Consider the following 18,180-nt stretch of genomic DNA (forward strand, 5'->3'; position numbering starts at 1 on the left):
CTGCCACCCTCTCACACACATTGTGATCTCACAGGATGAGACAAACAGAAATGCAGAGGGACAACACTTTAACATGAACTGTTGTCAAACCCCAAAACAGATTAAGCTGTGACAATGAAAAGACTTGAAAGGGAATGGGGTAAATTATTGTATTCCTTTATGATAGACCTGAGATGCCAGTAGTCCGCTCTTAGAGAGTCACAGGTTTTACTGTTCGGTGTGCATTATCTTTGGTCGTCATACCGTACTGTTCAGTTTGGTGTCCTATTCAAATCAAAGTGTAGAACACAAATACAGTTCCATGGAGGATTCTGTTGCTAACCCTCAGCCTTTCTCTTATGTTTCAATGCCTTCAACGCATTTTTATGCTTCAGAGGCGTTGGGTTAAACATGGAAGACCCATGTCATTTGAATGCATTCAGTTGTGCAACTAAGAGCAAATTCTTATTTACAGGAGCACAACCTGGACTGGTTCCCGCGGATGCGTGCAATGTCGCTGGTGAGCAGTGATGCGGAGGGCGAGCAGAACGAGATCAGGAACCTGCAGGAGAAGCTGGAGTCGGCCATGAGGCTGGTGTGTAACCTGTCTGGACAGCTCACGGAACTCAAGGAGCAGGTGAGTCTCAACTGCACAGCTAATTGGCTTGGCATTCATGTAGATCTGAGATGACAGGATAGGTTACTATTGCTTATTAAACCTTATTAAAACTTATTAAGCCTGTGGATAGGGGCCATTTGAATTGACTAGAAGACATGTTTGAATCTCACTGCTCCAGGCTGTTGAGTGGTTGTGGAGAAAGTTTTGTGGAGTTGGGGTTGGCTGTGATGGTTGAGGTGGGTTCCCAGAGTTCATAACCCTTGTCACCCCTCCTACCCCCAACCCCCTTGGCAGATGACAGAGCAGAGGAAACAGAAGCAGAGGATTGGGCTCCTGGGCCACCCCCCTCACATGAACGTTAACCCCCAGCAGCCAGCCTGAGGAGGACCGTTGTGGAAACAACCACCACCCACCACCTCCCAGGAACCTAACCCTAACCCAGGACCACTCACACAAAGGAGAGGCCAACCTTAGTGTCTAAGAACTTCTTTTTCTGACAATCTACGAAGGGTACAGGAGTATGCCAAAGTTTATATGTACAGTAGTAGTGTCCCTGACACTACTATGGGCTTTATGTGTATGAAGGGATTTATGTGTGAATGTGTGCAGAATGCCTTAAAGTGCCAATCTGCAGTTTAAACAATATCAAAGCTGCCACCCCGACTCTGTTTTGGTAAAAAGCTGAGGGATACATGCGGTAAAGAGGTCAATCAAGCTTGACCAAAACAATAGAAATGCCACTGAAACGCGTGGAGGAAAGATCCCAAATCCCCTCATTGCCTCAATCAAAATTAGTCTACATTTAAGCTATTGTTTATATGTGTATTTCACACTATGTTTAGGTACAAATCGGAGTATAATGCTTGTATGGCTGTCAACTAATATATCCAAGTGGCACTTTAGTAAGCACATTGTGGGCCTGTTACAATACATAAATCATGACGGATTTGACAAATATCCACTTTGCTAGATCAGATTGATTGATTGGATTTGCGCCAATCCAGCATCCTCCTTCTATCCCCCACCATCTGCATTCCATTGACCTTTTTACTGCAGCTATGGGCCTGGAGAAATGTAACCTCTCTTAAATTCATAGACAGAAATATGGATTCAATGACTAACCATCCATGATATCAAATGTATAGTTTTAACCATGTTTTGAGGCTATACAGTGTTTGTTTACATTTACATTGTTTACATACATTGGAGTAAAACAAACTGATATTTTGGGTTCTGATGGGGTACGACAGTGGAACTAAGCTCATGAGGTATATTTATAAATCATATTCTTCAAAAATCTATGGGTTTATTTCATTAATATAGGAATCCAAAAATGGCTGTAGCAACTGCAGATTTCCCCTTTAATCAACACTAAGTTATGAAGTTAGTACACATTAGGAGATGGGGTGTATGCATGTAATGTACTGAGTGTGTACTGTGCATAGTGCACATGAGTTTGAGTGGGTGGATGGGGAATATATGGGGTGTGCCAGAGTGCCCTTGAAGAAGAAGGAACCAGGTATGTAAGTTTAGGTCGTAAAAAGTACTAAAGTGAATATGCCTTAGGTTGTCATGCTAACCTTAATGCCTTGTCCATCTTCCTCGCCACTTGGAATGGGTGACACGGTTCTGCTCTCCCATGGCCTTGATGTATTTGGTGAATTTGAAGTCTCAGACAATTGCACAATAGTACTCATGAGAGCACTGGGACACTTGTGTTGAAGGATGCTTTCCTGTTGTTTTGTGTTTGAAACCTGGTGGGCAAACAATAATTAATATCTTATTTTTGTACGAGGTGCAATATGAATACTTTACAATATGCAACCACACATTTGTTTTATGTGTACATAATGTCTGAGGGAGATGGAATTATTATAATTTTTATATATATATAATAATGGTGGAATAAAGTTGTGATCACCTTTATGATTTTTTTTTTCTCAATATATTAAGACCAATGTTGTCCCACAAATGAGACAATTATATATGTTTGTCAAAAGACAACTCAACCCAAAATCCATTTGCACAGCATGGGTATTTTGCTAAAGCCAGGAGTGTTGGCTTTCAAACACTTTTATATGAGTTTGTGTGCATATATACTATATATGTTTAAATGTTCTTATATTCGGACTTGAATGTATCTGAACATTCCAGGAAGCTTTAAGAATGAGGCGCCTGTTTGAGGTTATGTATTTGTGATGTCTTGTCCTCAGGCTCCTGAAGTGTATTTGCCTGTTTGTACTGTGTGTATGTCCCCTGTAGATGGTTCTTGTGAGCACTGGTATGTACTTGAGCACTATGAAGGGGGTTTACACCCATGTAGCAGTTGATGAGGAAAGCCAAGAAAGAGTCACACTGATGACGTCACCACATGTAAAAGTGTTGGTATTACTTATGTCATACATTGGTAGCACACTAAACAACCTTGTGAGAATGTTTTTCTCTCCTTGTTGGCACTGAATGACATTCTGACAGTCTTATATTTTCATCAATTTCTACTATCAATTCAGTGCTGAGTTTTGTTATTATCGCTAGTTTCTTAAGTCTACTTGTCACTTTGTTTTGTGAAGGGCCTTCCGTGAAGAGAGGTGTCCTGGTTTGATTGCAGTGTTCATGTAAAGAAATCAGAGTACTAATATAAAAGATTTTGAGTGCTGTTTGACCAAAGTCTCATTTAAGCCTTTAATACTACTATATAAAACAAGCTGTCTAAAATGTACATTACATTCTTTAAAAGTCTATTTAATAAAGATGTGTGAAAGAAATCACCCTCTGTCTATCTGTATGGAATATAACAGCACAGAGAGAAGAATTGTGAAATGTATTACACATAATCTGTATCAGAATCTAATGATTGGTGTCCCCCAAGGATCAATAGTTGGTCCATTACTCTTTTTACTTTATAGGTTAGGAGTTTTTCCTGAACACTTCACCTGACCAGGGAAAACTCTGAGCCCTATAGCCTATAACTAGGTCCCAGAGTTTGTCTTCGTCAGGTCACATGGATGGAAAAAACCCTCTTAACATAAGCATTTTAGAGAACATACTATATACTCTGAGATTTGTTCTTCTAAATTCTTTAGCTTTTCATAGATAGAGGCATCATGATGAAGCTTGAATAGGAGGTGATTTCTCCCCACTAATTAGAAGTGAATGAGGCATTAACGACGGACACGGGCTAGGTTGCTGTGTGCTGTTAAATGTGTATCATGCGATGCACATAACTGGTTATCCACTTATGACTAGAGTAGTGCCATTGATGCAGGGTGCTGCCCACTGCAGCCAGAGCTGAATGAGTCCTCTGACACACAGGAAGCAGGGGAATACCACCAGATAGTGTGAAATATCCTCTGGAGGCTCTCTCACTTTAACACTAATTAGGAAATGCCCTGCAGCTTAGCTCCTGCTGTTTTTTAGGTTGCTTTATTGAACGAGTTCCAAAAGTTTCAGGATAATACAGATTGAAAATGGCAGATATCCCAATACAGTAAGCAGACTGAAGAAAATAAAACTAAGCAGTAGGAGATCAAATTAATATACAGCTACAATGCAGATGCCCTTTAGCGGGAATATAAAAAATACCTCAAATAAGCGATAAATGAATGAAGATAAGGGAAAAAAGGGTCAAGACCTCAGTCTCCTTTTCTTAGTATGGAACAACCTGGAGAGCTCAAAGGGGTATTAATAGTTGTCCCCATTATAATGTTACATGGTTCTTCAGGTCAGTCAGGTACGTGCCATTGCCATGGCACCTGGACCAGTCGTTAGGTAAGTGTTCTCTTACCACAGCACCTGTTATCAAATGAGTGTCCTCTTACCCCATTCAGACTGCCATTGGCAAAGAATTACCAGTCACTGTTCTGTAACAGTGCTAGTAGATGATGCCAAGAGGTCCATTAAAGACCCACTCCATCCTTTCGATCACCTCATTTGAAAAGGGCTTTTTACAGTATGTGCATATTTTTGCATTTGTCTGCAGAACAGTCAACCACAAGCAATCGACTACATCATATAGCGTGCAGTTATGCTAGTGTTAGCAGAAGGTGAATCCAAAGCATGTGATCCGTTGTAAATCTCTCCTAATTTAATCCACCCATCGGCTGCAGGACTCGTTCCTGTTATTTACGAGCAGTAACCAGGTGAGAATGAGTTTGTGGTTTGACTCACTCATCACTGAGGCAAACACGAAAAAGGCCGACCTGAAGCCAGTGCCATAGAATGAAGAATCATGAATCATTCTTATTCTATGGGCAACACAGACTGCAGAGAATAATGGTGAAACAAAGTTGATCAAGGAATGGAGTGCTGTTTGAACAGATTCTCAATAAATGTGTAGAAAATATCCATTATTTACAGTCTATTTGAAAGATATGTGAAAACGTTCACCCTCGGCAGGGCATCACATCTATATCTGTATGGGGTATTTTATTTCATTTATTTATACAATCTAGTTGACAGGAACAATATGTCACACATCAATATTTCAAATATAACATTTAGTGTAGACTTATTTCTGGTCATTCATTTTACACAGAGGCGCCATGCCCCTAATGTTGAGTAAGGGACTGATCGCCAAATTTCTTTTAAAATAATTGTGGAAATAAACTTCTAAAACATTGAACAAATTGATGAGCATGACAATTATGATTGTATACCACCCAAAACACACACACTGGCTTAACAACCTTTTTTTGGGGTTGGGGGGGGCTTTTACCCCTTTTTCTTGTCCCATCGCTACAACTCCTGTTCGGACTCGAGAGAGGAGAAGGTCGAGAGCCATGCGTCCTCCGTAACACGGCCCTGCCAAGCTGCACTGCTTCTTGACACACTGCTTCTTGATACACTGCTCGCTTAACTCGGGAGCCAGACGCACCAATCTGCCTGAGGAAACGCTACAACTGGTGACACGAGACAGCGTGCATGCACCCAGCACACCACAAAGAGATGCAAGAGCACGATGGGACAAGGAAATCCCGGCTGTCCAAACCCTCCCCAAACCCAGACGCCGCTAGGCCAATTGTGCACCGCCTCTGGAGGCCCAGGTTTAAAAATCTTAAACCTGTTTGTGTCCCTAAAGTTAATCTCTTTGGTAACAAAATGTATTGCGAGTTGATGAGGTGTCCCGTTCGCGGCCGGCTGCGACACAGCCTGGGATCGAACCCTGGTCTGTAGTGACGCCTTTAGACCGCTGTGCCACTCGGGAGGCCCAGGTTTAAAAATCTTAAACCTGTTTGTGTCCCTAAAGTTAATCTCTTTGGTAACAAAATGTATTGTGAGTTGATGAGGTGTGTACTCAATCTTTATCTACACTGAAAAAAATGAAGGTTCTTAAATGGTTCTTTCTCAAATCAAATTTATTTATATAGCCCTTCGTACATCAGCTGATATCTCAAAGTGCTGTACAGAAATCCAGCCTAAAACCCCAAACGGCAAGCAATGCAGGTTGTAAATGTGTAGAAGCACGGTGGCTAGGAAAAACTCCCTAGAAAGGACAAAACCTAGGAAGAAACCTAGAGAGGAACCAGGCTATGTGGGGTGGCCAGTCCTCTTCTGGCTGTGCCGGGTGGAGATTATAACAGAACATGGCCAAGATGTTCAAATGTTCATAAATGACCAGCATGGTCGAATAATAATAAGGCAGAACAGTTGAAACTGGAGCAGCAGCACGGCCAGGTGGACTGGGGACAGCAAGGAGTCATCATGTCAGGTAGTCCTGGGGCATGGTCCTAGGGCTCAGGTCCTCCGAGAGAGAGAAAGAAAGAGAGGAGAGAATTAGAGAATGCACACTTAGATTCACACAGGACACCGAATAGGACAGGAGAAGTACTCCAGATATAACAAACTGACCCTAGCCCCCCGACACAAACTACTGCAGCATAAATACTGGAGGCTGAGACAGGAGGGGTCAGGAGACACTGTGGCCCCATCCGAGGACACCCCCGGACAGGGCCAAACGGGAAGGATATAACCCCACCCACTTTGCCAAAGCACAGCCCCCACACCACTCGAGGGATATCTACAACCACCAACTTACCATCCTGAGACAAGGCTGAGTATAGCCCACAAAGATATCTAAACTAAACCAATCTGTTACTTGGTCTTATTGCACCCGCAACTGAAATGGTTGTTCCAGTTTAGATCGTTCTCAACTCCTTGGATCCTTGGAGAACTCTTGCACTATTTAAGTGAGTTAAGTGCTTGGTTCTTGATATGGTATCTGCGGTTCTTCAGAATTCTTAAAGGTTCTTGAAATGCAGATGTGTGCATCCCTTTCATAGCAGACAGCAAATTGGCCAGTGTTAACTAGTGTTGATTTCTAGTGTTGATTCAGGAGTTAAATTAACACTCAGTGGTGTAAAAGAACCCCATCCACTGGGCACACTGGTTGAATCAACTTTGTTTCAACATATTTTCAATGAATTTACATTAACCCAACGTGGGACATTAAATTGACATCTGTGCCCAGTGGGCAGTGTTTGTGTTCATAACCAGAGTTGAGCCAAAACCAAGTCCATATCATATTTTCCAGCAGGTTGATTTGTAGAATATCTAGGTTTTTGCATATATATTGATTAATGAATTAATCTTATGCTACTCAAATATAAATAACATACATTTTTCTAAACTAAACCAATCTGTTACTTGGTCTTATTGCACCTGCAACTGAAATTGTTGTTCCAGTTTAGATTATTTAGTCTAATGTCCTAAACTTCCCAACCCTGGCAGTCATCCTGAATGCATGTTGCGGGTGAATGAAAATGCTAAATGTTGGATATCCCTACTCTGGCTGGGTTCCAAGTGGAATTACACATCACATTGCAATCCAGCATGATATGACTTGCAGGCCTAATGTGGCCTGGGAACTACGAGTTTATTAAATATGTATTTTCTAAAATGTGTTTTTAATGACAACATTCATTTTGAATCTCACTTGGTGAAAGTCATTCTAATTAATAGGGTGACTGCAACAAGGATGTCTCTGTCACAAGCAAACACAGTCATGGGTGGTACCATAGAGATGGATAGAGGACTATAGTGCTCAGAAGCCTATTTTAGCATGGGCAGTGCCATTGAGCACTTTCACCATTTTGAAATAGTCAACTGGGCGGGACTTCCTTTTGGTTAAGGGAGGATTGCGTAATTCATCCAGATCACCAGGAGGATCAGCCAATGAATTAATACTTGTGAGCAAACATTACGTAGCTGCAGGTGGCAGTAAATCGCCAACCGTGGCTCCATACCTGTTCAAACAACATACTCCAAGTGGTCGTATACACCCTTTCAGTTTATTTGGCAAGTCATTGAAGTAGTAGAAGAAGAAAATGTACTTAAAAATGGAGATGGCTTCAATGGAGCTGCCCGAGCTCTCAGAGACGGCATAATGGGACAGATACAATGTCGATCTAAGTATGTGAGTGGTACTGGTCACTCTAAACTACACTCGAAAGGCAACCAGGGAAATATGCAAATAAAGGCTCAACACCCTATAGCAGGGCAATTCAATTCCAGTCCTGGAGGGCCACAACAGTGGTTCTCAAACCTGTACTCGGGGACCCCCAGATGTTTCACAATTTTGTTGCAGCCCTGAACTAACTCACCTGATTCACTTAGTCAAAGGGCTTGATGATACGTTGACAATTTGAATCAGTTGTGCTAGCTGTGGAATAGTTCAAATACACGGAATGGCTGGGACTCCCCAAGGAGAGGTTGGAGAACCCCTGGCCTATGGCATCCCTCTGAAAAAACGTATTTGGTTCCAACTCAAACGTTTATTTTTAAGACGTTAATTGTAGGTTATTATGTGTGGCAAAAACATTAGCCAATAAAGGGGTTCTGATATTGTTAACTAGCCTATACGTTGTCCTTCTGACCTGTTTCATTTCTCTATGAATGTCACAATATGTTGTTTTTTTCCCTCAAATCCGGATAGTGGGGAAATAGGATTAAATTAGCTTTATTTGGTTATGCCGGTATGTAATTGGTCCATTCAGTCTAAAGGATTCAGGTCTGTGGGGGCTTCCATATTAATTGTCCGCATTCCAAATGTTAAATATTTTAGTAATGGTCGGAATGCATAGTGTGACGTGCGTGTTGTTGGTAAAATTGAATTACTTAAACCCTTAGATTTCAACTAATGATACTAAGTGGTATGTCGCATGCTTGGGACTTTCTTCAAGATTTTTCAGATAAATCAATGAATTTGGTGCACAATGTAGACCAACAGCCTCTTCAAGCCAAGGCTGTATTGACTTCTATGATAGAAGCCTATTTAATAGACAGTCGTCGGAGAAATTGACAGAAGTCGCCAGAGTATGGAGCAAGCAGGTGCATGTTAACCTGTTCAACTCTGACACCCTCTGGTGGCATTTGATAAAATACACATAATATTGTATACTACCCTCGTAAAGTACATTTCGGTTTTAAAACTATAAGTCCTACAAACCAGGGGTTGGAACCAGTTCAGGGACCCGAAATGAAAATGGGTAAATGTATTTTTTTAAAGCACAGAATCAGAGCTGGGAACTAACGTGATCTACACTGTTCCAGAACAGAACTGTTATTTTAAAAGCATATGCACCGGTTAATAACCTTTTACATTCCACAATTTTTTTGCAGTCCCCCCCCCCCCAAGAGACGGACCCTAAAATTTCTGTCCGATTGCTCTTTCAGGGAGCCCGCAACAACGCCCGGAATAAGTTAAATTTCAGCACCAATTAAGGTCACTGCTCGGGCTTCGAATGACCTACCGAGTCGAAACTCGGGATTTGGGGTCGCCGCAGCGAGGTTTGCAGCTAGAACATAACTATGTGTTTTATATTTTTTATGGTTTTAACAGAAGGCTATGTGAAGTTTGGGCCAGCTCTGAAATATGTGTTAGTTGGCTTCTAAACGAGTTGGACAAAGTGGGTTTGCTGTCAGTATGTATAATTTTGGTATCAGAATGATATCTTATTGACTGATGGACGCTGACTTGATGGCTAACTTTTGTCCATTTCCAATAAGTTTAAACAGTGATGAACCATCACCAAATGGACAGGCTGAAATCAACACTGAAAGTGTTCGAAAATGGCATCACTGTAGTCTCTAGGCCGTGCCGTGTCCAACGAGGTGCCACTCTTGACCGTAGCTCGCTCGGTCTGACCGCAACGACCGTGCAAAAAGTAGGCCCAGAATGAAGCCTGACTAGTAGTTGTTAACTCCAATGAGGATATGCGTTTACTTTCAGGTTCCTGTGACAACCGGAAGTGCCTTAAACAGGGGCTGTTTCAAAGGGTTAAAAGGTCACATCTTTCTGAAATATCATTTGTGTGTTTAGGCAACCCTCATGAACAGGTATTTATTTTTTGCTGAGTTGATATATTTTACCTAATGGTGTCGCTCTAAACATGCCCAAATTTCCAAAGGAGCACAGCCATTTTATAAGCGCAGGGCTTGTGCAACGTAATTTTTTATTTTACAGGCATAATTTTTAATCTTACAGAAATTATGTTGATATGAGGAGAAAGCAAAAGTGTCTACCTATCCATTTATGTAATTTATGTATATCCCCTGTTTGATTCACATGATGTCTCTTGGCCACTTGAAACCAGTTGTGTCATGTTTGGGTAGTGATTCACTGTGCCAAAATGTCTGAATCACTTCAACTTCAAGATTGTTGTCTTTGTTCAATTTGGAAATGAATAAACATCATACTTTGCATTGATAACCAGATATAATCTCAGCGACTGCTCAAACAATAAACTAAAAAAAACTTTGCTATGGAAGGGCAAAAATGTCAAAATAAAGATACAAAATACCATACAGATCAATGTTTCAAAATGAACAGAAATTATTTTGCAACAAGCCAACCCAAACAGCAACATTTTCAGTAATGGTTACAAAACCCTTTTTCTTGCTATGACTGTGATTGTTGTTTATCTACCTGAGTTGACCAAGTCACTCTGGATAAGAGTGTCTGCTAAATGACCAACATGTAAATGTATACAGTGTAGGTGAAAATGAACATCCCAAGATGAACGAGAAAGCACAATGGGTATTATTATTGCCCTTGTTTCGGGGGCTCATCGTGATAATACTCAGTATGCTTTGTTTTGTGATTGTTAATTTTTACATTTACATTTACATTTTAGTCATTTAGCAGACACTTTTATCCAGAGCAACTTACAATTGCATTCATCTTAAGGTGGCTACATGAGACAACAACATTTCACAATTGGATTAAGTACATTTTCTTTCAAAGAATTTATCAAAAATGTTACCATTATAATGAGTTAATTTAACAGATGCTCTTATCACACCATCGTGCTATCCAACTTCTGATACCAATGCAGGGTGGCACAAAATGTAAACCACTCTAAAAAATTGGTATGGGAAAGTATTTTGTGTTTAGATTTTTGAAAATACTAAATACAAATCAAATCAAATCAAATCAAATTTATTTATATAGCCCTTCGTACATCAGCTGATATCTCAAAGTGCTGTACAGAAACCCAGCCTAAAACCCCAAACAGCAAACAATGCAGGTGTAAAAGCACGGTGGCTAGGAATAACTCCCTAGAAAGGCCAAAACCTAGGAAGAAACCTAGAGAGGAACCGGGCTATGTGGGGTGGCCAGTCCTCTTCTGGCTGTGCCGGGTAGAGATTATAACAGAACATGACCAAGATGTTCAAATGTTCATAAATGACCAGCATGGTCAAATAATAATAAGGCAGAACAGTTGAAACTGGAGCAGCAGCACAGTCAGGTGGACTGGGGACAGCAAGGAGCCATCATGTCAGGTAGTCCTGGGGCACGGTCCTAGGGCTCAGGTCCTCCGAGAGAGAGAAAGAAAGAGAGAATTAGAGAGAGCATATGTGGGGTGGCCAGTCCTCTTCTGGCTGTGCCGGGTGGAGATTATAACAGAACGTGGCCAAGATGTTCAAATGTTCATAAATGACCAGCATGGTTGAATAATAGTAAGGCAGAACAGTTGAAACTGGAGCAGGAGCATGGCCAGGTGGACTGGGGACAGCAAGGAGTCCTCATGTCAGGATCTCATGTCAAATACACTGCTCAAAAAAATAAAGGGAACACTTAAACAACACAATGTAACTCCAAGTCAATCACACTTCTGTGAAATCAAACTGTCCACTTAGGAAGCAACACTGATTGACAATAAATTTCACATGCTGTTGTGCAAATGGAATGACAACAGGTGGAAATTGTAGGCAATTAGCAAGACACCCCCAATAAAGGAGTGGTTCTGCAGGTAGTGACCACAGACCACTTCTCAGTTCATATGCTTACTGGCTGATGTTTTGGTCACTTTTGAATGCTGGCGGTGCTTTCACTCTAGTGGTAGCATGAGACGGAGTCTACAACCCACACAAGTGGCTCAGGTAGTGCAGCTCATCCAGAATGGCACATCAATGCGAGCTGTGGCAAGAAGGTTTGCTGTGTCTGTCAGCGTAGTGTCCAGAGCATGGATGCGCTACCAGGAGACAGGCCAGTACATCAGGAGACGTGGAGGAGGCCGTAGGAGGGCAACAACCCAGCAGCAGGACCGCTACCTCCACCTTTGTGCAAGGAGGAGCAGGAGGAGCACTGCCAGAGCCTTGCAAAATGACCTCCAGCAGAACACAAATGTGCATGTGTCTGCTCAAACGGTCAGAAACAGACTCCATGAGGGCCCGACGTCCACAGGTGGGGGTTGTGCTTACAGCCCAACACTGTGCAGGACGTTTGGCATTTGCCAGAAAACACCAAGATTGGCAAATTCACCACTGGTGCCCTGTGCTCTTCACAGATTAAAGCAGGTTCACACTGAGCACATGTGACAGACGTGACAGTCTGGAGACACCGCGGAGAACGTTCTGCTGCCTGCAACATCCTCCAGCATGACTGCTTTGGCGGTGGGTCAGTCATGGTGTGGGGTGACATTTCTTTGGGGGGCCGCACAGCCCTCCATGTGCTCGCCAGAGGTAGCCTGACTGCCATTAGGTACCGAGATGAGATCCTCAGACCCCTTGTGAGACCATATGCTGGTGCGGTTGGCCCTGGGTTCCTCTTAATGCAAGACAATGCTAGACCTCATGTGGCTAGAGTGTGTCAGCAGTTCCTGCAAGTTCCGGCATTGATGCTATGGACTGGCCCGCCCGTTCCCCAGACCTTAATCCAATTGAGCATATCTGGGACAGCATGTCTCGCTCCATCCACCAATGCCATGTTGCACCACAGACTGTCCAGGAGTTGGCGGATGCTTTAGTCCAGGTCTAGGAGGAGATCCCTCAGGAGACCATCCGCCACCTCATCAGGAGCATGCCCTGACACTACTGAGCCTTATTTTGACTTGTTTTAAGGACATTACATCAAAGTTGAGTGTGACATCAAATTTTGAGTGTTTTGAGACCTCCATGGATTGATGAATTTGATTTCCATTGATCATTTTTGTGTGATTTTGTTGTCAGCACAATCAACTATGTAAAGAAAAAAGTATTTAAGAAGAATATTTCATTCATTCAGATCTAGGATGTGTTATTTTAGTGTTCCCTTTATTTTTTTGAGCAGTGTACATTGAAGTTTAGTTCAGCCCAGTGTAATTCAAATGACAAAATACTCAGAAGTAATTCATTAAAATATGTATAAATATGTTCCCTTTTGAAGGTCCTAAGCGAGATTTGGTTGGCAGGCAAAACATTTTAGTGGCCCCTCTCTTAACTGTGGAGAGAGAAGTACATTTCCTGCAATTTTACACATTTTGCCACGGGGAGAGAAAATGCTGCAGTTTTAAAGCAACTTTTTTTATGCAAGTCTACACATTTTGCCACGGGGAGAGAAAATGCTGCAGTTTTAAAGCCAGTTTTCTGCAAGTCTACACATTTTGCCATGGGGTGAAGAGAAATGGTAGCTTTTTTTTCAAATTTCATGCAATTTATTACTTTTTCCATATGGCAGAGATGAGAAAATTGCAGTTTTAAAGCTAATTTCCTGCAATGCTACACATTTTGCCATGACTTATGCCATGATAATAGGATATCTGAATGAGAGTGATTAACAAAATCAATGTGGGCCCCCTTTAGGTCATGGCCCCTGGGCACGTGCCCTGCTTTCCCGGTCGGTATTCGTCCATGATAACTACAAGTTTTATAGTTGGCTAGACTAATTTACCAATCTAAACATTGTAGCTGACATGGCTTATTGAGTGACTGACATAACAGGAGAAAAACTGCTGATGCACAACCAAATCTCAAAATTTCACCTTGTGAAATGTGTGATCTTTTGTAGCTCAGTTGTTGGAACCTGGTGCTTGTAACACCAGGGTAGTGGGTTTGATTCCCGTGGACCACTCATACATAAAATGTATGCACATAAGTCGCTTTGGATGGAAGCATCTGCTAAATGGCATATGTTATATATTCTAACTTGAATGCTGAGGGCAAATAGAAAGCCACAATTATCACAAATCCAAACAATTTTCACTATCCCTCCTAATGTATAGTGAGCATGCAACTTCAGATTATTTCCCCCACTCTTCCCTACCTGCCAATTAAGGACGTTCTGAGGAGTGCGACCAGAGCCGGATGAAAAAAATCATAGGCTCAGAGGCTTTTTTTTTTTTTTTTTACAGCTCTTTCATTTCATGCAATTCTATTTAACTTACATGACAGGAAACAGTAGCTGAATCTTTTGTAATACCACACAAATGACCAAAATGACACTCTGACACTGACAAACGGAGATATGGTCTTGAATTCAAACAGAAATAGGCCAGGCCACTGAATCACAGATTGTACAATATTGGGAGGCTATATACACTGAACAAAAATATGTGCAGTTTTGTCACACAACACAATACTAGACGTCTCAAGTTTTGAGGGAGCATGCAATTGAAATGCTGACTGCAGGAATATCAACCAGAGCTGTTGTCAGAGATTGTAATGTTAATTTCTCTAACATAACCTGCCTCCAACGTTGTTTTTTAATTTTATTTGCCAATACGTCCAACTGGCCTCACAACCGCAGACCATGTGTATGGCGTTGTATGGTCGAGCGGTCTGCTGATGTCAACTTGGTGAACAGAGTACCCCATGGTGGCAGTGGGGTTATGATACGGTCAGGCATAAACTACGGACAACGAACACAATTTTATTTTAACGATAGCAATTTGAATAGGCTGGGATGGGCTATAGGACAATAGGCAAGCAGCTTGGTGAGAAGGCAACAACTGTTGGCGCAATTATTAGAAAATGGAAGAAGTTCAAGATGACGGTCAATTACCCTCGGTCTGGGGCTCCATGCAATATCTCACCTCGTGGGGCATCAATGATCATGAGGAAGGTGAGGGATCAGCCCAGAACTACACGGCAGGACCTGGTCAATGACCTGAAGAGAGCTGGGACCACAGTCTCAAGGAAAACCATTAGTAACACACTACGCCGTCATGGATTAAAATCCTGCAGCGCACGCAAGATCCCCCTGCTCAAGCCAGCGCACGTCCAGTCCCGTCTGAAGTTTGCCAATGACCAGCTGGATGATCCAGAGGAGGAATGGGAGAAGGTCATGTGGTCTGATGAGACAAAAATAGAGCTTTTTGGTCTAAACTCCACTCGCCGTGTTTGGAGGAAGAAGAAGGATGAGTACAACCCCAAGAGCACCATCCCAACCGTGAAGCATGGAGGTGGAAACATCATGCTTTGGGGATGCTTTTCTGAAAAGGGGACAGGACGACTGCACCGTATTGAGGGGAGGATGGATGGGGCCATGTATTGCGAGATCTTGGCCAACAACCTCCTTCCCTCAGTAAGAGCATTGAAGATGGGTCGTGGCTGGGTCTTCCAGCATGACAACGACCCAAAACACACAGCTAGGGCAACTAAGGAGTGGCTCCATAAGAAATATCTCAAGGTCCTGGAGTGGCCTAGCCAGTCTCCAGACCTGAACCCAATAGAAAATTTTGGGAGGGAGCTGAAAGTCCGTATTGCCCAGCGACAGCCCCGAAACCTGAAGGTCTGAATGGAGGAGTGGGCCAAAATGCCTGCTGCATTGTGTGCAAACCTGGTCAAGAACTACAGGAAACATATGATCTCTAGAATTGCAAACAAAGATTTCTGTACCAAATATTAAGTGCTGCTTTTCTGATGTATCAAATACTTATTTCATGCAATAAAATGCAAATTAATTACTTTAAAAAATCATACAATGTGATTTTCTGGATTTTTGTTTTAGATTCCATCTCTCACAGTTGAAGTGTACCTATGATATAAATTACAGACCTCTACATGCTTTGTAAGTAGGAAAATCTGCAAAATCGGCAGTGTATCAACCTCTTGTTCTCCCCACTGTATATGACCAATATACCACGGCTAAGGGCTGTTTTTAGCACGACAAAACGTGGAGTGCCTGGATACAACCGTTAGCCGTGGTATTTTGACCATATACCACAAACCCCTGTGATGCCTTATTGCTATAAACTGGTTAGCATTGTAATTAGAACAGTAAAAAGTCTTATTTTTTCATACCCGTGGTATATGGTCTGATATATCACGGCTTTCAGACAATCAGCATTCAGGGCTCGAACAAGGTTTATAAATATAAATTAATCCCCTTTGCACATGTGCATAACTATACATAAATCCCAAAGGAGAGTTTGAGTGATGAAAGTTGGACAGAGGATCTCGAAATCTCTGAGGAAGAAACACTTGGATTATTTTCTGGCAATTGTGCCGTTATGTGCCATATGTTAAGACTACAAACTGTATAAATGGCCCATTTGCGAGATTGACTTGTCATTTCAATAGGCATAGGCTACAGACTAAAATCTGGGTTTATGATTGTAATTACATTTTGCCATAATTTTCTTAGCTAAAGGCAGGTAGCCTATAGCCTCTGACAGACCTACATCTAATTTCAAATAGTCTACAGTAGCCTGTAGTTCAAATTAGCAGACTAATTTATGCATGAATAGCAAGGAAATTTTGTAATAAGAAGTGCTTGTGTTTCCCAATAGCCTGCTGGACTAGGCTACTGAGGATGGTGTCATAATTTAAATCACTGAATTAAATATTAATAATAGAAGTGAATATGCTTGTTAACAAATAGTTTGACCTGTAGCATAATCTGACTATTGTTACCGTCAATCTAATGTGTTCATAATAACACAAGGCGACAACAACAAACTGAAGTAATAGGCTATTTATTAAATTGGTTTGCCAGGTCTCGGTAAGCTACACAAGTGGCACAAATTGATTTGCAATGACTCCAGGGATATTGTTCCACATAAAAACAACCACGTGTGTCACACCCTGATCTGTTTCACTTGTCTTTGTGCTTGTCTCCATCCCTCTCCAGGTGTCACCCATCTTCCCCATTGTCCCCTGTGTTCGGTTTGTCTTTTGCGAGTTCTTCTTGTCTTGTCAAGCCTACCAGTGTGTTTTTCGTACTTCTGTTTCCTTGAGCCTGTTTTCTCGTTTTCACGGTTTTTATCATTCTGCCTGCCCTGACCCTGAGCCTGCCTGCCGTTCTGTACCTTTTGCCACTGCCCTGGATTACGGACCTCTGCCTGACCCTGAGCCTGCCTGCCACTCTGTACCTTACGGACTCTGCCCTGGACTACCGACCCCTGTCCTTTGCCTGCCCCCCTGTTTATATAATAAAGTCCATTATTCAAACTGTCTGCATCTGGGTCTTTTCCTGAGCCGAGAGAACGCGAGGGAGTTCCATAACTTCCATGCATAAAGCACTTTGCTTGATACCATTTTCTTTTAGCAGTAAACATTAGAATGCAGTTTAAACCACATCTGAGTGAATTTATGTAATTCACTCTAGTGCACCAAAAGTAATTTTCCAGTGATTTGTCTCCATTATTTATTTAGTTTTAGCATATTATTATTATGTTTTATGGAAAAAGGGTTGGTAATAGGTGTCTCCATAATGACAATCTTTATAGCCCACCTACAACTAGTAAAAAGTTGTCACAACCATGCACGCGTGCTGCTCTCTCTCTCAATTCAATTTAAGGGGCTTTATTGGCATGGGAAACATATGTTTACATTGCCAAAGCAAGTGAAATAGATAATAAACACTTGGCTCCCAAGTGGCGCAGCGGTCTAAGGCACTGCATCTCAGCGCAAGAGGTGTCACTACAGTCCCTGGCTTAAATCCAGGCTGTATCACAACCCGGCTGTGATTGGGTATCCCATAGGATGGCGCACAATTGGCCCAGCGTCATCCAGGGTAGGCCGTCATTGTAAATAAGAATTTGTTCTTTAACTGACTTGCCTAAGTTAAGTAATAAAGGTTACATTTTTTTATTGTGAAATAAACAATAAAAAATGATGTGCAAATAGGTGTATTTGTAAAAAACCCATAAAGGTTGTATTTACAATTGTGTTCTTCACTGGTTGCCCTTTTCTTGTGGCAACAGGACACAAATCTTACTGAGATTGCACACTGTGGTATTTCACCCAATAGATATCTCTCTGGCTCCTCTCCCTCATGTCTCAGTCAATAACTGTAGTGCTCTCTCTAAACACACACAAACACCTCTGGCCCTCCCCACCAGTCACTCACTCAGCAACAGCATGCGGCACTGCCTGACAGTCAG

General features: G+C 42.0%; 1 protein-coding gene across 4 annotated transcripts in view; it reads left to right on the plus strand.

Annotated features, from left to right (window-relative positions):
- The window catches only part of LOC124003822 (inositol 1,4,5-trisphosphate receptor type 1), a 179,561-nt gene extending 176,195 nt beyond the window's left edge, over window positions 1-3,366 (plus strand). For all 4 annotated transcript variants that reach the window (XM_046312419.1, XM_046312421.1, XM_046312422.1 and 1 more), the window contains 2 exons: window positions 455-616; window positions 893-3,366. In XM_046312419.1, the coding sequence (XP_046168375.1) occupies window positions 455-616; window positions 893-979 (249 nt within the window). In that variant the 3' untranslated portion in view covers window positions 980-3,366. The remainder of the gene's footprint in view (window positions 1-454; window positions 617-892) is intronic.
- Window positions 3,367-18,180: the final 14,814 nt, after the last annotated feature.

Source organism: Oncorhynchus gorbuscha, linkage group LG18 (genome assembly GCF_021184085.1).
Source record: "Oncorhynchus gorbuscha isolate QuinsamMale2020 ecotype Even-year linkage group LG18, OgorEven_v1.0, whole genome shotgun sequence".
Classification (NCBI taxonomy): domain Eukaryota; kingdom Metazoa; phylum Chordata; class Actinopteri; order Salmoniformes; family Salmonidae; genus Oncorhynchus; species Oncorhynchus gorbuscha.